This window comes from Aegilops tauschii, chromosome 7, assembly GCF_002575655.3.
Source record: "Aegilops tauschii subsp. strangulata cultivar AL8/78 chromosome 7, Aet v6.0, whole genome shotgun sequence".
Classification (NCBI taxonomy): domain Eukaryota; kingdom Viridiplantae; phylum Streptophyta; class Magnoliopsida; order Poales; family Poaceae; genus Aegilops; species Aegilops tauschii.
The window spans coordinates 62,313,014-62,336,905 of NC_053041.3; the positions used below are offsets into that span (position 1 = coordinate 62,313,014).

General features: G+C 43.4%; 3 protein-coding genes and 1 long non-coding RNA gene across 5 annotated transcripts; 3 read left to right on the forward strand and 1 right to left on the reverse strand.

Moving 5' to 3' along the window:
• Positions 1-7,322: 7,322 nt before the first annotated feature.
• LOC109761751 (histone H3.2) lies at positions 7,323-7,937 on the forward strand. The gene has a single exon (XM_020320574.4). The coding sequence runs from the start codon at positions 7,390-7,392 to the stop codon at positions 7,798-7,800; it is 411 nt and encodes a 136-aa protein (XP_020176163.1). The 5' UTR covers positions 7,323-7,389; the 3' UTR covers positions 7,801-7,937.
• A 115-nt stretch (positions 7,938-8,052) lies between these two features.
• Positions 8,053-12,650, forward strand: LOC109761745 (uncharacterized). 2 transcript variants are annotated; one of them, XM_040394383.3, is made up of 3 exons: positions 8,053-8,271; positions 8,541-8,850; positions 10,050-12,650. In XM_040394383.3, exon 3 carries the CDS (start codon positions 10,058-10,060, stop codon positions 12,551-12,553), a length of 2,496 nt encoding a protein of 831 aa, XP_040250317.2. In that variant the 5' UTR covers positions 8,053-8,271; positions 8,541-8,850; positions 10,050-10,057; the 3' UTR covers positions 12,554-12,650. The 2 variants fall into 2 exon arrangements, with proteins under 2 accessions (XP_040250317.2, XP_040250318.2); XM_040394384.3 differs by lacking the exons at positions 8,053-8,271; positions 8,541-8,850 and adding an exon at positions 8,871-9,621.
• A 1,371-nt stretch (positions 12,651-14,021) lies between these two features.
• LOC109761746 (uncharacterized) lies at positions 14,022-22,029 on the reverse strand. Its single transcript, XM_073505771.1, has 4 exons — positions 21,976-22,029; positions 20,936-21,031; positions 16,612-18,059; positions 14,022-15,510 (listed from the first exon to the last, which is right to left on the reverse strand). The coding sequence occupies exons 1-4, from the start codon at positions 22,027-22,029 to the stop codon at positions 14,022-14,024; spliced, it is 3,087 nt and encodes a 1,028-aa protein (XP_073361872.1).
• LOC109761764 (uncharacterized) lies at positions 20,826-22,881 on the forward strand. Its single transcript, XR_002232578.4, has 3 exons — positions 20,826-21,069; positions 21,979-22,074; positions 22,597-22,881. It is a non-coding gene; the product is annotated as an uncharacterized lncRNA (long non-coding RNA).
• The last annotated feature ends 1,011 nt before the right edge of the window (positions 22,882-23,892 follow it).

Consider the following 23,892-nt stretch of genomic DNA (forward strand, 5'->3'; position numbering starts at 1 on the left):
TCTAGCAGACACGCAAAAGCAAATTTGCCTCTCTAAAGAAAAATTACCTCATTGTGCTGATATGTGATGAATAATTATTGTATGGTAGTATGGATTATCATGGCTGTATGGATTGTTTACAAATGTATATTGCTCTTTGCTTTATTAGTATAATTATCAGCCATCCGGTTTGGCATGTGTCGATCTAGTGAATTATAGACGTGTTGCCTATATAACATGATCTCAACCTATGTCATAATATCATGATTGTTTTATTGATCAATTTCACATGTGTGTGCTTATATTTTGTGTGTCACTGCTTTACAAGAGATGCTATTTGTGAACCTAAACCCCGATCCAATAAGAAAACCTTCCCTCCCATGATTTTTAGGAACCAAGGTGATCAGAGAGGTATTTAAGGCGTTGTAGGTTGATTTTCCCCTCCCAAAAGTCACTACAAAACTTGTAAAAAAAAGGGTGCAACTATGTGCCAGCAGACCTTCAAAAACTGTCCAGTAAATCCATCAGGTCCACAGCCCTGTCCCTTGGAATGATCTTGATAACATGATCAATCTCCTTGAAAGAAATAATGCAGATAAAACCTCTAAATCAGGAACACGCTAGATCAAATCCTCCGAATCAAAAATCAAACATAAGCATATTACAAACACCCACACAATTCTTGAAGCAGGAAATTAAATGCAGATGCTTTCTCCTCATGACTATCAATGATATGACCATCATCAAGTAATAGGATGGGAATTGTATTGCATTTGCTCACTGGCTCTAGCATGGAACTATTTTGTGTTTTCCACCCCCGAGATTAGCCCACTGAAAAGTGCATATCTTTCTCCACTAAGCATTTTGGTATTCAAGCGGACGAAGAATATGCCTTTTAAGAATCAAGCGAAAATTCTCCTCAGGGATAGATAATCGTCTAAGATCTTCAAGGTTATCCAATTGAAATAAAATTTTATTACAGTTCTCTATCAATAACCACTTTTTGAGGGCATATCGCATTTTTTTATCTTAGCAGATATGTTGGTGGCACTAGAAGATGTATGTATGGGGTGCAACCCATGAATTATGCACAACTTCTAGGGAACCGGGATGAGAAGGCCAAAATCTTTCAAAGTGAAACAACCCACTCTTAGGAATACCAATTTCAATGGAAAGAACCCGTGGAGTACCATCGTGGACGCTAGTGCCAACGACGGGGAGGGCTCGCCAGCCATGGGATAGGCTACTGTACATCCCAGTGCACCGCACGCGGTACCACTGGGAGTACCACGTCCCACTGTTGTGGCCGGACGTCACCCCCTTAGCTGACACCTCGACCCGCACCGCATTCCGGTGCGAGACATGCCGCAGTCACCGCGAGCGCGGGCGGAGGAGATCCGCAACCGTCGTGCTCTCCTGACGCCGGAGCAGCACCGCGACCTGGCGGACGCGCCAGACTCCCCCAACCAGGATGTCAGGTTCACCACCGAGCAAGATGTGCGCTGCCGCAGTGCCATCTAGGTTGAGGCTGACTTCGCACCACCGCCCCCGGTGATGGCGCAGAAAGACGAGGAGGCCGAGGCGATGCACCTGGCCATCCTCGAGGAGGCCTACCAGCACGCCCTCGAGGAGACCAAGTGGGAGGAGGACTCTCACTGGCCTGGCCTCGAGGAGGCGCTGCATCTCTCGACAACGGGGGACTGCGAGTATCCTCCACGATCACCGCCGCCACAAGTGCAGCCCAAGCCCGACCACACGTCGATAGCACCCACCGCCACGGTGACATACCAGTGACATGGTGTGCTGCGGGAGTAGGTCAGCGCGCCGTGTAGCTGGGCGCGACGGAGGATCAGGAGGTGCCCTACCTTGCCCGATGGAGGGCCCGCGCGCTAGCGAAGGAGCAGGCTGACAGGGAACGGCGCATGCAGCTGCAGCGTGAGGAGAAGGAGTGCCGGCAGCAGTGGGCATGGGAGGAGGACGAGGAGCGACATAGCGTGAGGAGGAGGAGCGTGCGTGATACGTCTTCAACGTGTCCATAATTTTTTATTATTAACTACTACTCCCTATGTCCCAAAATAAAGTGTCTCAAGTTTAGTACAACTTTGTACTAAAGTTAGTACAAAGTTGAGACACTTATTTTGAGACGGAGGGAGTATTATATTATCACTTTTATATGCTTTTTATATAACTTTATATCATTTTTCTAGACTAACTTATTAATTTAGTGTGCAGTGTTAGTTCCTGTTTTTTTGCTTCTTTTTAGTTTCACAGAAAATCCAAATCTAGGAGCGTCCAAACACGATGCCAATTTTTGACGTTTTTTCTAGACAACAAAGGACCCTAGAAGCTTTGGGGAGGTCGATGAAACCCACGAGGTATCCGCATGGCCACGTGCCGCGACCAGGGGTGTCGCGCCAGTCCATGTGGGGCTCCTGAGCCTCCTTTGACCAAATTCCTGGCCTATAAATTCCTATAAAATTCGAAACCATAAAAAATAAACTGTAAGAATTTTATCGCGTTCCAAAGAGATCCCATCTGGATCCCTATTCCGGTGCACTGCCGGAGGGACGCCTCTTCATCAACCTTGCCGCCTCCATGATGTTTGAGTAGTTCCTTTAAGATCTACGGGTCATAGTAGTAGTTAGATGGCTTATTCTCTCTCTCTATCTCCCCCCTCCCTCCCTCCCTCTCTCTCTGTCTCTTTCTCTCTGTCTCTTGAATTTTCAATACAATGATCTCCTCTGAGATCAACCCGATTTAACTTTCGTGTGTGTTTTTTGGGATCCGGTGATTTGTGGATTTGTGTTCAGATTGTTCATTGAATATAACTGAATCTCTTAAAGTTTCTTTGTTGTATGATTGAGTAACTATGTATGTTTTCCGAGTTATTTGTCTTCTCTGGCCAAGATACATGGGTAATTCTTCATAGGGAGTGGTGCATGGTCATGGGTTCAACTTCACCATGATCTATATCCCATATAAAGATTTGGGAGAAAGCACGTAATGTGTTGTTGCTATTAAGGATAAAACAACGAGGATTAATCTTATTGCTAGGTTTCTTTTTGTCTACATCACGTCATCTTTCTTATTACATTACTCTGTTTTTCATTAAACTTAATAGTTTGAGATGCATGCTGGATAGCGGTCTTGGGGTGGAGTAATAGTAGTAGATGAAATTGGATTACAGTCTACTTGTCATGAATGTGATGCGTATATTAAATTATGGCACGAATTATCATAGTTATGAATACTACTTGTATGTCAATTGTACAACAATAATTTGTTTACCATACCACTACCTGCTTTCGAGGGAGATGCCACTAGTTAACCTATGGCCCTCGGGTCCATTCTCTATTAATACTTGCTTTGCTCTATTGCTCTTTATTTACCTTTATTTATTTTACCGTTTTGCCATATTAATCTATCACTATTTTACTTTTAACCGTGCGACTAGCAAGACGAGGGGATTGACAACCCTATTGCCAAGTTGGGTGCAAGCATTTATTTTGTTTGTGTGCAGGTGATGTTTTATCTTGTTAGCTTGTAGACTTCTACTGGTTCGATTAAACATTGGTTCTTAACTGAGTGAAATACTTTCTGTTGTTGTCATACATCACCCTTCCTCTTTGGAGAAATCCAACAACTCCTACAGGAGTAGCAGCGCGCCTGGCAATAGAGCCGTCAATGCAACAGCTGGCGGAGGAGGTGACGTTGGCTGCCTACCAACGGGCATTCCTGTGGGCGGAGCCGCTGGTCTTCTTCAACCTCACCCGCTCTGACTTCGAGGACGACCCTTAGGGCTGCGGGCTGGGGCGATTGGGAGGCGGCATTTTTAAGTTTTTATTAATGTTTAATCATGTTTGAAGTGGACTTTGGTGGGCATTTTTAAATGTGTAGTTATGTTACATTAATTTGCATGTTTGAAATTTAAATATTTTATGCCTACTTTGTTTTTTAAAACCACGCAGACTAATGCGTCGGGCGAGTTGGGTGCATCGGCCGACCCAAATCCAATACTGACACGGGCATTCGCTCGTCTGATCCAAACGGACAAAGACCGCGTCTGTTTGCGTCGGCCGGTTGGAGTTGCCCTTACAGAAGCACCACCACATGGTGAAAGCCGCAACCAAACTATGCAATCGCGATCCTGGTGTGAAGAGGCCCCATGCCGAAGTACTGGGGACCCACATGACATCTCCCATGCCAGGGGCCTCTGTCTGACCCACATGCAGCTACACTATAGTTATACTCCCTCCATTCCATAATGTAGTGCGCCCGCGCATCCCGAGATCTAAGTCTGACCGTAAATTTAACCAATGAGACCAACTGCGGCGGGAGCAAAAATTATATCACTGAATTCATATCAAAATACGAATTCAGTGGTATAATTTTTGCTCCCGCCGTAATCGGTCTCGTCGGTTAAATTTACGGTCAAAGTTAGATCTCGGTAGATGCGGGCGCACTACATTGTGGAATGGAGGGAGTACTATATAGCTCTATGCGTCACAAGCTGAGTGGAACTAATGAGGCCAGAATAAATGCAAGGAAAAAAAAACTATAATCATTTGTATAGTACCTACTAACCATTTCTCCGACAAGTATTTCTGGACAGAGAAAATATTATTCGTGCTTAGGGAAGTGGCCATGTTTTATTTTCTCAGTTTTTCATGTCCATGGTGTATATTTCATCGGGATATTGAATTGTGTTCATATTTGAATCGTATGACGTGTATTCTCTAAGAGGTAATACAATGTGCATTGTCACAACATATCCCACGCCACTCGCGGATCCGCCTGACAAAGGGCGCCCCTATATTCTGCCTTCATTGAGTCCAGCTTCCGACTCGCAAAAGTGGGAGCGAGATGGGCTAGCCCACGCGCGCGGCAAGCCATGGCCTCTTTTTTTGTTTTTTGTTCTCGTTTTTGCTTTATTTTTATACTTTTCCTTACACTTGAAAATATTTATCGTGTATATATGGAAAATACATCCTAGCACCCAGGGGCAGTTACCCCACATATCTCACATACTATCATGTGGTAGTATATAAACTACTTTATCATTGTAAGTATGTTCATATACTATATATAAGATACTTCAAAATGAGTTACATGAAAAAATTATAAGTAGATCCATGGTTTTATTATATTTGTGAAATACGTACATATTGTACTAAAAAGAAGCATACTTAAAATACGATATATACTATCAAAAAAGTATTATATATATACTATCTAAACATTCTTATATACTACATACTTCACTTACATACTCTCCGATTTGATAGATACTACACACAACATACAAAATGTAAGTGGTGGTAACTATCACCGGGTGGTTGGAAACATTTGTCCATTTACAAAAACACTCTACAAAAACACTATTAAAAAATGTTGATATATTTGAAAAATGTTGAACAAATATTTGAAAAATGTTGAACAAGCATTCAGAAAAATGTTGAATGTGTATAAAAAATTGATGATCATGTATTAAAAAATGATGATTTTTATCACATATATAAATTTTTTAATAAAGCATTTTGAAACACATATTGAACAAGTATTTAAAAATGTTAATCAAGCATTTGGGAAATGTTAAATTGTGTATAGAAAAAATGTTGACCATTTATTAAAAATGATAATAACATTTGAACATGTATATAAAAATGTTAATGAAGCATTTGAAAAAAAAGTTGAACATGTATTTGAATTTTTTTAATCAAATATTTGGAAAATGTTAAATGTGTATACAAAATAAATGTTGACCATGTATTAAAAAGTTGATGGAAATTGATAACGTACATAAAAAATTAATCTAGCATTTACAAAAATGTTGAACATGTGTTTGAAAAATGTTAATCAAGAGTCTAAAAATGTTGATTTGTAAAGAAACAATGCTGACCATGTATTCAAAAAATGTCAATCTTAAAAAAAACTGTTAATCAAGCATTTAGAAAAATGTTAAAAATGTATAGAAAAAATCTTGAACATGTATTCAGAGAAGTTTAATCATGTATTTGAAAAAGTTAAATATTTTACATGTTACATGTATTATTTTTTTTAATTTCTATTGAAAAAATGTTAGATGTGTATTAGAAAAATGTTTTTGGCATGTACAAAAATGTAAAATAATAACCAAAAGAACAAACAAAAACAAAGAAAGAAGTAAAATAAACAAAAGAAACATGAAAATAAAAAAAGAAGGAACAAAATGCAAAAAAGAATGCAGAAAATGGAGAAGAAAGTAATAAAAGAAAACAAAAAAAGGAAAAACAATTAGCTCGAATAGCCTCAAGTAGGACGCGCCCCTACAACTTACCATGAGAGGGACCTGGGTGGAGTGACTAGTAGCACCCGTGATCTACCTGGAGACCAAGTATCGATCCCTGGCTCTTCCATTTCCTCTCCTTTTTTTTGAACTATTTCCTCTCCTATTTTCAATCGCTACACGCGCACGAGTGGGCCGGCCCCTCTCGTCAACGCGGGAGGAGGGAAAACCTTCAACGAGAGTTCCCTCTCGTCTCGCTTAATGTCAGATATAAACGACGCGGCCTGCCAATGGGTAGCCTGATATTCAGAGCGAGCTCATGCCTCACATTTCATCAGTGGCGATTCTATGTGTTACCGTGGGGTCAGCTGACCCCACAACTTTTGACAAAAACAACCTAAGAACACTGTACAGTTACTGTACATTGTGAAGGAAATTTTTTAGAAAATTTGCAATGACCCTACAAATTGTTTAGGCTGGCCTCGCCACTGCATTTCACAATCCGGAGCCAGGCCCAAAGAAAGCTGGTTAGACATGCTATTTTGGGATCATATACAAAATATATGTATGATGCAGCGTTACGTGATCGCGAATACTACCTCTGTATCAAAATATAAGACGCTTTTGAATTGCAAAAAACGTCTTATATTTTATTTAGAGTATATTTATTTATTGAGACATATTTATAGTATATTTGAATGAGAAAATGGGCACTTATCTGGGCCATGTATTGGGCAGAGTGGGTCCCAGGCTTTGCAAGCAAGGTGAGGAAGTCCTGGTCCTAAAACCGGCCCGCCCAGCCCGGTGAATACCCAGATTTACGTGACACCACACCCCACCAGCCAATCACATCACACCAACGTCCATCCCACGGATCGCTTCCCCACGATCCGCGTGCTCACCCAGAAACCTATCCCAGCCGTCGATCTCCCGCCGATCCAACGCTCCAAACCTCATCTCCCTCCTCCACCCCCACCCCCATCCCCACCCCCACCCCGACGCCGCGCGCCTTCTCGCCCCAAAAATTCCCGATCCGCCGCCCACCCCTGCCCCCTATTTACCCCCGCCGCCTCCTCCGTCCCATCCCACCGAAACTCAAATCCCATCACCGGAGAAGCATCCACACCCAAGCCCCTCCAGCTCCGATGGCCCGCACGAAGCAGACGGCGCGCAAGTCCACCGGCGGCAAGGCGCCGAGGAAGCAGCTGGCGACCAAGGCGGCGCGCAAGTCGGCCCCGGCCACCGGCGGCGTGAAGAAGCCCCACCGCTTCCGCCCGGGGACCGTGGCGCTCCGGGAGATCCGCAAGTACCAGAAGAGCACGGAGCTGCTCATCCGCAAGCTCCCCTTCCAGCGGCTGGTGCGGGAGATCGCGCAGGACTTCAAGACCGACCTCAGGTTCCAGAGCTCCGCCGTGTCCGCGCTGCAGGAGGCCGCCGAGGCGTATTTGGTGGGGCTGTTCGAGGACACCAACCTGTGCGCCATCCACGCCAAGCGCGTCACCATCATGCCCAAGGACATCCAGCTCGCCCGCCGCATCCGCGGGGAGAGGGCCTAGGTTTTCGGTCGCCGCCGGTGAAACTGGGTAGTAGCGGCTCGTGTCTGGTCTCTTCTGTGTGTTGGTGTTGATATGCTGTGTCGTCTTGTCCTATGTAGCCTGATGCTGGAATGAAATGGCAATGAAAGGTTCAGTTATCATCTGGTGCTAATTTTGTCCTCTGTTTGCTGCTTTGTTGCTTTGTGATTTTGCTATGGTGTTTTAGTCGGATGTAGTAGCGTGGTGCTGCAGTGACGGGGTTGAACAATGCATGATTTGCAATGCCAAAGTATTTTGTGAATTTGCCCGTGTGCTATCTGCTCTGTCATCTTCTAATTGCTCGATGTGTGATTCAGTAATTTTGCGTGCTGTTTGTACAGGGATCTGATGAACTTCTCATTTGGGCTTTTGGCTCTGTTGGAAGTGAATTTGAAGTTTGTTTGGACTGGCCGGTGCTGATAAGCCGACGCTGACGGTGAAGATGCGACAGAGGTTTGTTCTCTGTACATCTGGTTGTTACTAGCATCCCAATTTAGGATAACAATCACAGTACTGACTCAATATTTGTGAACAAAAGCTGAAGAACTCTTATGTAAGCTTACAACCTGTCTATATTGTGATTCGCAAAAAAAAAAAACCCTGTCTATATTGTGTAACAACTAACAGCTGGTGCTTGCCGTGCAATTGACATGTCAATTGTGCTGTGTTATCTTCCATAGCCACATTTACAGAGTTGTGTTTCTTTCAATGATTTTTTACAGGCTTAGCATGCACAACACAAGCTCAGGTGGTGTGGTATCTGGGCCTGTGAAGTATCTGGAATTGAAAATTCACCAGGAAAGATCATCTGTGTGCGGCCCCATAACTATTTTACCAGGTAAATTTAGAACACCTTGCAAACAGCACGTACTAGGCAATTTGCAAGACCAAATGACTGTCCATCCTCTATCTGTGAGGAGTCAAGGTCAGGTGAGATTCCAGGCAGGAAGAGAAGGAGAGGAAAGGGGTTCCTGCTCTGCTCCAGGCAAATGTGGCACTGAGAAGGAGCATATTTCGTCAGATTTCACCAAGGTAAAGGCCCCTTCTCTGATACATATGAGCTTTGTCTTTCATGCTGTCTGCTGTGCGAAGGGCTTTTTTTGTGCTAGCAGTAGATATACGGTATCCTTAAAAAAATAGAGATACTCTGTGGACAATCATCTCCTTTTCAGTTCAGTCATCTATGAGAGTTTTCAGAAACCATTGCCTGTTCATAACATTACTAAGAGTGCATGGATTTGTGTCCCAGGTATAGCTATTGGCTAGTCTAATCAACAGAAGTTGAAAATGTTTTCTCAGTATTATCCATCTTTCCCTTGCTATATTTGCAGTGATGGCTTACAGGCAGTGGCGGAACCAGAGGGTGTGCCGTGGCACACCCAGAAAATCTGGGATTTTTTTATATATATAGAAAATTTGGCTGTTGACTATTGAGCCCAGGCCCACCTCATCTTCTCGGGCTCCACTGTGAGCGAGCGAGACTGCGAGAGAGAGGCACAGGCGCACAGGCGCACAACCGCATCTCGCTCGGCCGCCGCCGCCGCTCCCCGCCTCCGCCCAGTCGCTCCCCGCTCGCGCTCGGCCACCGCCGCTGGGCTCTCGCGCGTGGCGGCCGCCGCTGGAGCTCCTTCGGTCGCGGCCATCGACCGTCGCGCCTCCCCTGCCGAGGTGCCGTCGAGCCGACCCGGACCAGACGGCCGCCGCCGCTCCGGTCTCCGGAGGATCTGCTCCCGCCTCCCGACGCTCTCCTCTCCTCCGGTCCTTCCCGCTCCACCGCTCCCCGCCCCGGTCGTGGCCTCGTGGGTGAGTTTTGACGGCAGCCTCCCCTACAGCTCTGAACATATGCTTAATTTTTGTCTGAACAACAAGCATAGTGCGCTCGGCGGCCTCCCCTACAGTTCTCTCAAATTGAATCTTGCATATATAGCAAACTGATGCTTGATTGCTTCTGCTCTGAACATATGCTTGCTGAAAATCTTATATAGCAAACTGATGCTTGCTTCTGCTCTGAACATATGCTTGCTGAAATCATATGTTTGCAAACTGATGTATTTCGGATGCTGCTTTGAAACATATGCTTGTTATTGCTCTGAATCGTATGCTTACAAACTGATGTAGCAAACCGATGCTTTTCTGAAACAAATGTATGTTTGAAAACTGGGACGTGTGCCATTTTTTGTTCTGTTGTCTTGCTGTCTTGCTGTCTTGCTGACATTATGTTCTAATTGTAGAACTGAAGATGAAGAGGAATGGTGACATTAAGTCTTTTTTCCGGAATTATGAGGCAAAAACAAGAAAGGTTGCAGCCGAAGAGCAACCTGAACCTGATATTGATCCACCTCCAGTCCATTCGGATGCAGAGATTGGCATTGATATTGATCCACCTCCAGTCTATTCCGATGCAGAGATTGACATTGATATTGATGATGAAGCGCCACGGCAACCATCACCCCAACATCCACATGGAAGGTCCTATAATATTCAAAGGCTTCCACCTGATCCAGGGGAAAGGATTCCTATTTCAGATTATGATGTTAATGATCAAGACGAAGTTCGGAGACGGTACATTGCAAAGAATGCAGTCCAACCATATGCACACAACTTTGAAGTCAAGAAAATGTATGGTAAAAATCGACACTTCAACTTTGTTTGGTTTGAGAACTACAAATGGCTAGAATATAGTGTCAAATATGAGGCTGCATTTTGCTTTGTGTGTTATTTGTTCAAAGGCAAATCGAATGGGGGGCCTAAGGGTGATGCCTTTGTTAAAGGTGGTTGGAAAAATTGGTATAAGCCTGATGCATTAGACAAACATGAGGGTGGTATTAACAGCATTCACAACAAAGCTCAAGAGAAGTACAATTTATTTGTGGCACCCCAACCATCAATTGATAACATTATGGTGAGGGTGGATAAAGAGGATTTGCGTATGTACAAGGCTAGGCTGACTTATTCACTTAGATGCTTGAGGTTTCTTTTGAACCAAGGATTGGCATTTCGTGGACATGATGAGTGTGAAGAATCTAGCAATAGGGGGAACTTTGTTGAACTTCTTAAGTGGCTTTCAGAAAATGATGAAGAAGTTAATAAACTTGTTTTGAACAATGCTCCTGGGAATTGCATCTTGACTAGTCCAAATATACAAAATCAAATAATTGAATGTTGTGCGGTGCAAACAACAAAAAGAATTATTGAAGATATTGGTGATGACCACTATGCAATCCTAGCTGATGAGTCTAGTGATGCATCTCATAAAGAACAACTTGCTCTCTGCATACGATTTGTTGACAAATCGGGAAGAGGATGTGAGAGGTTCCTTGGAGTTGTTCATGTTGCCAATACAACTTCATTGTCACTTAAGGATGCAATTCAAACTTTGCTTAAAGATCATCATTTGACTCCTAGTCAAATGCGTGGGCAAGGATATGATGGGGCAAGCAACATGAAAGGGGAGATTAATGGGTTGAAAACATTGATCATGAATGAGTCACCCTCTGCCTATTACATCCATTGTTTTGCACATCAACTTCAGTTGGTTCTTATAGCCGTGGCTAAGAAAAATGAACCATGTTTGTGGTTCTTTGATCATGTTTCTTACTTGCTCAATATTGTTGGAGTTTCTTGTAAGCGCCATGACATGCTTCGAGATGTTAGAGCTCAAAAGGTTTTGGAAGCACTTGAAATGGGTGAGATTGAAAGTGGAAGTGGGCTAAATCAAGAGATGGGACTAGCTAGACCGGGCGATACTCGTTGGGGTTCTCATTTTAAAACCAATATGCACATTGTTAGCATGTATTCCACAATCCTTGAAGTACTTGATGCTATTGGAAAAGATCCTTCACAAAAACGTGAGTGGACAAGAATACGTGGAGTTGCTCAAGCCATTGAATCATTTGACTTTGTTTTCAATCTTCACTTGATGCTTGTTATTCTTGGCTATACAAATGAGTTGTCCAAATCTTTGCAAAAGAGAGATCAAGATATTGTTAATGCAATGGCACTTGTTAGTTTGGCAAAGAGTAGAATGCAACACTTGAGGTCTCATGGTTGGGAAGAATTTCTTGCAAAGCTAACCTTATTTTGCAACAAACATGACATTCAAGTTCCTTTGTGGGAGGATACTTATGAGCATCATGGAAGATCACGTCGGTATTATGAAGTACAAACAAATGATGATCGTTATAGAAGAGAGGTATATCTTGGTGTCATTGATCAAACCATTCAAGAGCTTGACAATCGGTTTGATGAGGTTAATACGGAGTTGCTTATTTGCATGTCGGCTTTGAATCCAATCAACTCATTTGCTTCTTATGATGCACTCAAGGTAATGAGACTTGCTGAATTCTATCCCATGGACATATCAAGCACAGATTTGATAAGGCTAGAATTTCAACTTACTACTTTCATTGATGATATGAGACAAGATGATAGGTTTAGAAATGCAAGTAACATTGGTGAGCTCTCTATTATGCTTGTTGCAACAAAGAAGCATGTTCTTTATGATTTGGTCTACTTACTCATCAAATTGATATTGATTTTACCGGTGGCGACGGCGAGTGTTGAAAGAGTATTTTCAGCTATGAATCTAGTGAAAAGTAAGTTGAGGACTACTATGAGTGATGATCGCTTGAATGATTGCTTGGTGACATTTATTGAACGATATGTGTTCATGGAAGTAAGTGAAGATGACATAGTTGATGCTTTCATGGCAATGCAAAAACGTAGAGTTACCTAGTGATGTAATTTTCTACTTGTGCTTCTTTTGTGTAAGACTATTCGTATTGTAATTTCGCATATTTGAGATATATTTTGTGAACTAAATTGTTGTGAAATTTGAATTGAGCTATTCATGTTATTATTTTACCATATTTTGTCTGACACTTGGATTAGTAGAATTTTTTTTAGAGTGTGCACACCCTTCATTTCATTGCTGGGTACGCCACTGCTTACAGGTTGTGCGACCTGTTAGTGAGCTGTTACAGCTTATTGTGCTGATCCTACAAGAGAGCGATAGTGAACTGATTTAGCTTCAACCAACTTTCTTTGTTGAATTTGCAGTGGAGAAGAGTTTATTTACATCTTTTGTGCACACTAATTCATTTCAAATGTGTGAAATCAAAGACTGATGCCCAACACCTCTGTAGCACAACCAAGTCCCCAGGGTTGTCCACGTCAACGTATCACCCACCCATATGCACCTAAAAAGAGCCGGTGAGTGGATGGCAGGACAGGACCCGGCCAATCCTGAGGGAGGGGTCGTCTAGGAAGTACCGGCAGCAGCATAATCAAAGCTAAGGTCATAATGGAAATTCTAACCAGATTTTCATCATTGACTCCCAATTGTTCTCCCGCAGAACAGTACTCTTAATAGAATTTCAACTGAACATTCAAGCTATTTTCAAAGCTGTCGGCACCACATTAGAGACTAGCTACTTGTCATTCTAGACATCAGGGGCCGCATTACAGTTATCTGAGACAGTTTCATTCTAGACAAGCAAAGCTGAGGAAAACAGTAAAAACAACAATGCAAATGAAAAACAGAGCATTCAACTCTGCATGGACCAGTCAATTCCATGGGGACTCAGTACCTTGCACCATTACTCGGGATTCGGATGAGCATTCAGCGCCCCTTTAGGGTTTTAGGCATTTTCTCTTCTCCTTCCTTTTTCAATGCATTACATTTAATTTATTTAAGGATCCAAACCTTTCTACAGAAAATCTAAAAAAATCATAGGTGTTATGAATAATATTTGCACAGCCATGAATTTTACCAGATTTATCTATGCAGTTTTTGAAAGCAATTTAATTTAAAATTCAATTTTGCCCCCAATTCAGGTTTGAACTGCAAGTAGGTGAAATATGATTCTAAAACTTATGGATTTTACTGGGGATATAATATAACATACTTGCCTTAGATATATTTTTGATGAATTTTAACTACAGGAATCATCTCCAATAATATATTTTGCAGTTTTTCCAATATTTGAATTTGAACATTTAGCACTTGCTTCAAATACTAAAACTAGTTCATAACATTTGAGATTGTTCAGAGGGGTTGTTTATGACATGTAGGGCCTAGGGAAGTACCACACCAACTTTTTGATGTCATTTTCTTTACAACATTTATTTGAGGGCAAATTTAAGCAAGTGCTAAAGTGGTCTTAACCATGCAACTGTATGATGATGCCATGAAAAGAGATGCACTAAATTACTTGATGATCACAAGTTACCAATAACAAGGTTTTACAAGCTGGGTCATTACAGCTAATATGGGCAAATCTACTTCCTTCATTTTTTATGAACTCTGGTGAATAGTCCGGCCCGCGCACATTGCAATCAGCAGTGTAGCGCAGGAGTTGGAATGGCAACACTGACATGCACAGTAGAACTTTTGCAAACTGGATATCACCAAGCGGGCAACCAGCACTTCCATCGCTCAACAGTGACAACCACCCTATTTTGGTTCTCATCACCTTGCACCAGAACCGAGGATTTGGATGAGCTTTCAGCACCTTCCCGACAATTTTCGCTCCGAAGAAGGACCCATTCAGCTTCCTCGCAATCGCCTTGCCTGCTGCTAGCATCCTTGGCTCCTCCTCGACATCTCTGCCGGCAAACGCGTGCGCCTTGAACAAGAACCAGTACTCCTGATGTGGCATAACCTCCATATTGACCGACTGCACTGTTCCCATGCTTGCCTTGATGGCCCTGCTGTTCGTGGTGACTATGATCCTGCTCCCATGTTTCCCATGACTTACGATCGTCAGTGACTCTTCTAGTGTCTGTTTCTTGCCCACGTCAACATCTTTAAATACCATCAGGAACCTCTTGGTGAGGTAATTCTCCTTGAGTACATGCAGTGACTCAATAAACATTTTAGCATCTCCAATTGTGTGATTGGATCCTAGAACAAATGCTGCCTCACCCCGTACCATTGCCCTGGTATAGGAAAAGTTGGAATACAAAATTACTGGAAAGTGGTTGCGCACCCTCTCGTCATCGCAGACATGCTGCGCAAGGGTGGTCTTCCCGACTCCCATGCCGCCAACAATCGGAAGCACACCCAGTTTTCCAGTTAACACACCGCCATCGTGCAGCAGGAAGTTGACGATCCTCTCTTTCTCAACATGTCGGCCGAACATCTGCCCCTCGATGAAGATATTAGTAGCCAAAGGACGATGTATCGGTTGACAGTTCTGTAGGAGCATCATGAACTCCTTGAGATCACCAGATATGGTCTCCAAGATCTCTACCACTCTATCTATCTCCTCAAAAACACTAACATCATGGCCAGACCATAGTCTCTTCATGGCACACGCTGCTATGCGCACACGCTTTGCAGGATTAAACGTGGAGAAAGAGAAAGGTTGTGCAACTACCTTCTCGGTGTGCTCATCTTCAAGCTCCTGCCCTCTGCATCTGACTGTGTCGAGCAAGCAGTGGCCCTGGTACACACCATCACTGAGCTCCAAAAGCCACTCAAGGGTGCCGTAGTTTGTGATCTGCCTCGCTTTGGCCTCCTCTACTGCACTGTGAACCTTGATGAGCATATGGCAAATCCTGCGTAGCTTGGCTTTGGTGTACCCTTGGCCTTTGAACTGGCCAGCGAGAAGAGATATCGCCCTACTGACCATGTCTCCGACAACGGCTGAGAAGATGACCTCCGCCATGATAAATTGCTCTTGCAACTTTCTGAATGTGATGTTCGCAAGTTACCTGGTACCCCAGCCTTTCTGACAATTCTAAGGTTCTGAATGAAATCAGGAGTCAAGGTGGGACCAATGGTTTGTGTGGAGTTATATGAATATTACCACGAGAGCGACATGAAAGACTTCAGTGCTTTGACTCCATATTGCACTGCAAGTCTAGAATGTGTGTTTTCCTTCTATGAAAGGGACTGCTGTTTTAGATTGCACCACCAGTTATTGCGGTTATTTCAATTGTCATACTGACATGGTAGAACGAAAAATAACAGGGATAAATTTCTGTTGGCCATTATTTATTTGGTTGTACGGTACTAGATATGAAAATATATTCTAAGTTTGTCTGATGACTAATGCAATGAATGACTAGTCCTTGTCTTAGACCATCAACGTCCCTAGAAGCCAAGGAGGTGCTACCTGTCTATATTGTCGCCGTATCTTTGAAAATTAAAGATCAATGCCCAAACACTTCGGTAGCACGACCACATCTCCGGGGCTGCCCGGGTCAAACCTAACCCCAAAACCATTCGTGCCTAGAATAGTCGGCGACTGGATGGCAGGACCCGGCCAACCCTGAGAGAAGGTTGTCTAGAAACAACCTAATCAATCCACCGGCAAAGCTCATAATGGAACTTCTGACCTGATTTTCATGATTAGTTCCCAAATGTTCTCCCGCAGAACACTACTCTGGATAATCAAGTTAATGTCACAGCTCTGGGAACCAAATAAGAGAGTCACTACTTTTTATTCCACACATCAAGGGCCATGTTACAGTTATCCAAGCTTGCTTCATGTATATACCAGGGAAGCAACACAAGCAAGCAAAAAAAACAGAAATAAACAAGAACTAGTACAATGCAACTCAAAACAGAGTATTCAACTCTGCATGGACCAGTCAATTCCATGTAAATAGGCATAATTCCTGTCTGATCTTCACACACATATATTACTAATTTTAGGAAATATTTTCTTGAGGGGAGTAAGATGCGCAAATCTACTCCCTTCAAGTTTGGTGAACTCTGGTGAGTAATCTGGCCCACGCAGACTGCAATGAGCAGTGTAGTATAGTGATTGGAGCGGCAACACTGACCTGCACAACAAGACTTTTGCAAACCCGATATCACCACGCGGGGCAACAACACTAGCCAGTTCTGTCTGAGAGGGATATGGAGTCTTAGAAATGGTCACCTCACATATGTTTGCGTAGTTTGGTAGCAAATTCTCTGCCAAATCTGCAATGTACCCAATTCCATCACCCAACAGAGACAACCCCCCTATATTGCTTCCCAGCACCTTGCACCAGAACCGGAGATTCGGATGAGCTTTCAGCACCCTGCCGACGATTTTCGCTCCGAAGAATGACCCATTTAGCTTCCTTGCAATCGCGTTACCTGCTGCTAACATCCTTGGGTCCTCCTCGACATCTCTGCCAGCAAACGCGTGTGCCTTGAAGAAGAACCAGTACTCCTGATGCGGCATAACCTTCAGATTGATTGGCTGCACCGTTCCCAAGCTGGCGACACCCCTGTTGTTTGTGGTGATCATGATCCTGCTTCCGCGTTTGCCATGTCTAAAGAATGGCAGTAACTCTTCTAGCATCTGTTTCTTGCCCATGTCAACATCTTCAAATACCATCAAGAACCTCTTGCTGAGGTATTTCTCCTTGAGTACATGCAGTATTTTGATGAATTTTTTAGCATCTCTAACTGCATTTTTGGATCCTAGAACAAACACCGCCTCACCCCGAGCCATTGCTCTGGTGTATGAGAAATTGGAATACAAAATTATTGGAAAGTGGTTGCGCACCCTCTCATCATCGCAGACATGCTGCGCAAGGGTGGTCTTCCCGACTCCCATGCCGCCAACAATCGGGAGCACACCCAGTTTTCCTCCGGTTGACGGACCACCATCGTGCAGTAGGAAGTTGATGATCCTCTGTTTCTCGACATGTCGGCCGAACATCTGCCCCTCGATGAAGATATTAGTAGCCAAAGGACGATGGATGGGCTGGCAGTTCTGTAGGAGCATCATGAACTCCTTGAGATCACCGGATATGGTTTCCAAGATTTCCACCACTCTGTCAATCTCCTCAGGACCACCAACATCATTGCGAGACAGTAGGCTCTTCACGGCACATGCCGCTACGCGCACACGCTTTGCAGGATTAAACAAGGATAAAGAAAAAGGTTGTGTTCCTACCTTGTCAGCATGGTCATCTTCAAGCTCCTGCTCTCTACATCGGACCGTGTCGAGCAAGTAACGGCCCTGGTACACACCGTCGTTGAGCTCCGAAAGCCACTCGAGGGTGCCGCAGTTTGTGATGTGCCTCCCTTTGGCCTCCTCTACCGCACTGTGAACCTTGACGAGCATATGGCAAATCCTCCGTAGCTTGGCGTCGGTGCACCCTTGGCCTTTGAACTGGCCAGCGAGAAGAGATATCACCCTACCGACCATGTCCCCGACAACCGCCGAGATGATGAGCTCCGCCATGATAAAATCCCCTTGCTTCTGTTTGGATGTGATAGCAATTCTATGGTTCTGAATGAAATCAGAAGTCAGGGTGAGCTTCAATGGTCTGTGTGGTGGAGATATACAAGTAGTAGCATGAGAGCGATACCAAAGACTTGAGTGCTGTGAGTCCACATTACACTGCAAGTCTACAACGCGTGTTTTGCCTCTATGAAAGGGACTGCTGATTGAGGTTGCACAACCAGTTAATGTGGTTATATTTTTAACTTTTAAGTATCACACATCAGAACAAAAAGTTAACAGGAGCAAATTTTCCTTTTGCCATCACTTATTGGTTGTACAGTACTACTATATACTCCCTCCGTTCCTAAATACTTGTCTTTCTAGGCATTTCAAATGACTATCACATACGAATGTATGTAGACATATTTTAGAGTGTAGATTCACTCATTTTACTCCGTATGTAGTCACTTGTTGAAATGCCTAAAAAGACAAGTATTTAGGAACGGAGGGAGTAGAAAAGTATCTTTTTTGAATGGTCAGAAAAGTATATTCTGAGTTTGTCTTGTGACTAGTGCAGTAAATGGTCGATTATTATCCTTACAGTTACCAAAAATGAAGGGATTTTGTTTTGAGAGCTAGTCCTTCCCTTGGAGCATCCACATCTAGAAGCCAAGGAAGGGCTACCGGTCTATATTGGAGCTTCCACATCCATGGCCTAATCACTAGTGCTTGCAGTGCAATTGACATGTCCATAGTGCTGTGTCATGTACTCGTCTTCCATAGCCACTTATGCCGAATTGTTGTTTTTCTTGCAGTTACTTCTTACAGGATTAACACGTGCCGCACATATAATTCAAGCTCAGGTGGTGTGGCATATGGTCTTGTGAAGCAGTATCTGAAACTGGAAATCCATCAGTGAAGATCATCAGTGTGCGACCGCATAGAGTGCTATTCTATCAGGTAAATTTAGGACACCCTCATGGCCTCATCCTTGACAATTTGCAAGCCAATTGACATTGTCCATCTTCTACCTGTGAGAGGCCAGGATGGAAGATCTTTCAGGCAGGAAAAGGAGAGGAAAGGGAATCCTGATCTGCTCTGCTGAAACCATTGGCGGGCGAATGCGGCAACGAACATGAGCACCCTAGCTTGAGATCACCAAGGTGAATTTTTCGTATCCATTTTGTTGGTCCTTGCTGTGCAACAAGTGCTTCTCTGCACTAGCAGTTCCATAGAGATATAAGGTGGACAACCAGTTGTCTTTCGGTTCAGGCATATATGTGAATTTTCAGAAACCATTTCCTGTTCATAACTTTACTAGGAGAGCATGTTTCATCTTTTCTGCACACTGATTCTCTTCAAATATGTGATAATTAAGGCCTGCTGCACAGCTTATGTTTCTTTATGCATGATAATATATACAAGCATCATAAATAAAAATAAACCATCTGTCCGTTCCTTACCCGGTTTGTTCTCAACATGATTCTTTCTCTTCGTGTTTGTGTCAACTTCTTTAGTTCACAGCAAGTTTAAATTCAGCACATTTCTTTTGGTGTACTTGCATTCTAGGGTATTTTAGGCTACTAGCTCTTGGAACTTGTTAAAAATCAGCAACTAAAATTTGAACCGTCTATTAGAAAATCCACCGGTGAAGATCAATTTTTTGTGGCTGCAGAGAGTGCTATCCTATCAAGTAAATTTAGGACACCATCAACCTCAACGTTGACAATTTGCAAGACCAATTGATAGTCCCTTCTCCTACCTGCGAGAAGCCAGAACAGAAGAAGTTCTGGGCAGGAAGAGAAGGAGAGGAAAGGGATTCCTGCTCTGCTGAAACCATTGCCAGGCGAATGTGCAACAGCACTATCTCTACTATTAAAGGAGAATCGAACGTCGTGATGGTTCAACCACCCCTACCTTCCTACGCAAGTCCCCCAATCCCCCGCTACCGATTCCCATCTCCCGTCGTGCCTCCCGCGCACAAAAAAAATCTCGAAAAAGAAAAACGACTGCCGATTAAAACGCAAAATCAAACCAAGACCCACGCGTGCGGTTACCCCCACCCACGACTCCCACCACCGCCACCAGCACGCCGATCCAATCCCCTCGCCCTCCAAACTACCCCAGCCTATGAATACCTTCGAGTCCAGGAAGCTTTGGTCGTCAGGGTCGTCGTCGAGGCCGCCCAGAACGGGGGGAGTCGAGGACGAAGACGGTTTTGGAGGAGCCAGAGCCCATCGCGGCTACCGCTGGCAACTCGTCGGAGACGGTCGAGGGGCGGGAGCTCATCTGGGAGGCGAAGAAGCCGTTGAAATCGTTCGAGGTGATGTTGCTACAGTTGCTGGCAGCGGAGCAGGGGCGCTCGCACTTGGACCCTGCGTCGTCAGCCTTCCACTGCGAGCAGCGCCTGGGAGAAAGCGGCAACAGCAAGGACGAGCCATGGAGGTGGTAGTGGCGAAGAGGACGCATCGGTGGGCCTCATTAGCAACGAAGTCAACCCCAAGCACAATCAGCGGTTTATTTCCACAGCTCAGGTGTGCTTGTATTAATGTTTCAAACCTCTACATTTTAGTTTGGACCGGATAACTCAAGTTATTGACAATAAAATGGATGGAAAATTCCTGGTGTTTCTACTTGCAAAACGTGCAGTACATAGTGGAGCACATAATACCACATATTCGACTAGCCTCCTGAATCAACTGTGCGTTTTTGGTGACATATTGTACTGTTCCCTCAAGATAGTTGTTTCCCAGGATTATACTGCTCATTCATGCTTCTGATCCTTGACTTTCTAATCATTGTACAGTAGCATATGAACATGTTCTTGGGGTAGTACAGTAGTATAAATGGATGTTTGAAGGTAAATGAGTAGTACAACATTCGCCATTTGTACATAGAGATTAAAGGATCACTTTAATATGTCTTTTTGTCAACCACGGTACCTGGTGCACGTTGAGTACATGAAGACCGACGAGTGGAACTGGGATAAGTGGTTTCAAGCAGAGCAACATCCCAGAGTTCTCCTTGGAGGCGACCACCTTGTAGGATCAAACCAGTGTTCAGTTCAGGATTTCAGGTCAGTTTGTCTGGTCGTTGGCTCGTTGCTGGGTAAATTCTTCTCCTTGGTAGTGAAAACTATGTGAGCATAAACGAATAGTTGTCACTGGGATTGGATGTGCATTCTGCATTGCGAATTTTTTATGGTGGTTTCTGCATTGCACTTAATTGTTATCTAGACTCGATTTTGTCAAGTTTCATTCAATAGCCATGATATGAGACCGATGACAATATAAATATATCCAATGTGAATAACTATGAAAATTTTAGTTGTGCCTTATCTATACTGGCAGAGATATGATACTGCCATGCATGCTGGCTGACTTTCCCGATGATGTTGTCTGAGTTCTGATAGTCCAAGTCTCCGTATAGGTTTCAGAACATTAATGATCTTGAAGATTATGACTTAAGTAGGAAAGTTAGAGGCAAAAGTATACAAATACAGTCGGTAGATCAATAATTACACTTTATTGACAAAACATTAGTTTCAGTATGATTTCCGTTTATGCATCATCATGCACTGAAATTTTCGTTGTCATTTTGCGAAAAACGTAAATGTATAGATGTATGTTCCTTCCGTCATGCTAAATTATACAGAGTTGGAATTATTTGTTGTGATAGAGCAACGACTATAGATGTAACTATTAGATGTAATGAAAAACGTGAAGAGCATATAATAGCTTAGGCCCCTAATCTATCCCCCTTCTGTTTTGATTTGATCATTCATCTAAGCACAAGTTCAGTTTCAGTAACTAAAGGTATATGTAAGTTTACACTTATACATTCTTCACTTTCTGATCCATATTTGTATGAAGGGCGTGTGGCATACACAGCTGAAACTATCCATATTGTAATGACTCTCCAAGCATATGATCTGACCAAAGCTTACTATGTTAATTCTAATTCTAATTGTAATGTTGCATACCAGATAAGGAGACACCAATGGTTGGGCTGTAACTTGAACACCTGATCTGGTCATCTTGGCATCTCGGCCTCATATGTGAACGGAATTGGATGTGTTGAGGTAAAGAAGTAGATGTAGGTATTGGGAGGTAATATTAGCAAGGTGGCATGACCAAGGAGTCAGACAGAAAATGCTTTATAAATCAATGCAAACAACATGCTGCAATTTGGTAACGTTGCAGAAATGTTAAGTGGTACTTCCACCGATCCAAAATAAGACGACACCTATTTTGGATTGGAGGGAGTACGTATGATTTTTCCAAGAAAAAATGATCCTTTTATTCTTAGAAATCAGCTGAATGGTTACTATTGCAACACTTAAATCACTTAAATTTCATTGCCTTCATATAATTTTGGTACATTTATTGTTCCTCGCTTGTTGACCTATCAATTAATACCTTCCCCCTAATTTTTGTTGTTGCAAATAGCAACCACTTGATTTTAAAAAATTATGCGGCTGCCTATCTGAAAATAAACAGTGGTCTAGCTTTTGAGGTTTTCATGCAACCTAATAAAATATTTACATTATTTAGACAAAGTAAGAGTTACTTATTTACTGAAATATGGTTTATCGTGGTTGCAGGATTTGTCTCTCATTCTCCTTCTGTTATCTCTACACTTGATGTTTTTATGTGTCTTCACATCAAAAGATTTGGACAGTGAGCATTGGAGTTTGAACGGGAACATTTGATGTGAGAGGAAGAGATGTCTCTCATGCAACATGGAGTGGGTTGACGGTGTGGCAGCTCAGGATACTGTACAAGTGATAACATAGATTTCATCTATCAAGTTTGAACAAATTATGGATCTTAATGTTTGCCTCCTATTCAGTTGTGGCTTTGTTCGCAGGTTTTCAATGTTATTTAGTACAATCAATATCTTAATTTTTACTGTATATTTTGTGTGCTGATGCGCCATTTAGGTTGGGACGGTAGTAGAAACACACTACTCCCGCTGATCCCAATTGATTGACGCTACTTTAGTACAACTTTATACTAAAATTGTACTAAAGTAGTGTCAATTTATATGGATTGGAGGGAGTAACTTTCTCTCACGAAATGAGGCCGAAAGTAGATGTTCCATGGGGAAGGAGTGGGTGGTACTTGGTTGTTGAGGAAAGCAAAAACCGAAGGACAACATCAATATTTGGCACGGCACAATAGTAAACCAGAGACATACATTGCTTGGCATACATATTTCTTTTATCATTTCACTCGGTCTAGCATCTCTATATTGTCCCGTGGCAACGTACGGGCATTCAACTAGTATATAGAGATGTGTAAGGTGGGACAACCAGTTCTCTTGCAGTTGAGGCATCTGTTTTGGTTTTCAGTAACCATTTCCTGTTGATAATTTTACCAGCAGAGCATGGGTTAGGTTCAGGTCCCTGGTACAGTGGTCTAATCATCTTTGCTATCCGTCTTTGCAGTGGTGGCTTACAGGTCGGTATGATGACGTGATCACGATCAGAGCACATTCTGCTAGTGCTGTCACAGCCTATTGTGCTGATACGAGAGAAATGGTGCACCTGTTCAGCTTGAGCCAACTTTTTCTTCTTGTTGATGCTGCAGTGGAGAAAGAATTTATGCGCGTACCTCTTTTGTGCGGCCGCGGCCAGACGACGCGTGAACCACCGCCGCCCGCCGTTGCTGTCGGGCACCGCAGCGCCCGTGACCGGCCAGGGCAGGGGGTGGGGACTGGGGAGTACACGCTTGCCCATGCCCAGCAAGGAAAGGAAAGGAAGGGAAAGGAGGCATCCATGCTAGGATAAGCAAAAAATCTGAGGTAAGACGGCGACGGCCCCCCATTGATGCGCTTAAGTGGCGAACCGCAATGAATGGCCGGATAATCCCGTCGCCATCACCCGGACGCTTGTTCG

What these genes read in the sequence shown, in the direction of transcription:
- LOC109761751 (XM_020320574.4), top strand. Translation starts at nt 7,390, where the DNA reads ATGGCCCGCACGAAGCAGACGGCGCGCAAGTCCACCGGCGGCAAGGCG.
- LOC109761745 (XM_040394383.3), top strand. Translation starts at nt 10,058, where the DNA reads ATGAAGAGGAATGGTGACATTAAGTCTTTTTTCCGGAATTATGAGGCA.
- LOC109761746 (XM_073505771.1), bottom strand. Translation starts at nt 22,029, where the DNA reads ATGACCAGATCAGGTGTTCAAGTTACAGCCCAACCATTGGTGTCTCCT. An exon ending in CATTGGTGTCTCCTTATCTG is followed by an intron (nt 21,032 to 21,975) that starts GTATGCAACATT and finishes TGATCCTACAAG; the next exon opens with GTGGTCGCCTCCAAGGAGAA. An exon ending in ATGTACTCAACGTGCACCAG is followed by an intron (nt 18,060 to 20,935) that starts GTACCGTGGTTG and finishes GATTTCATTCAG; the next exon opens with AACCATAGAATTGCTATCAC.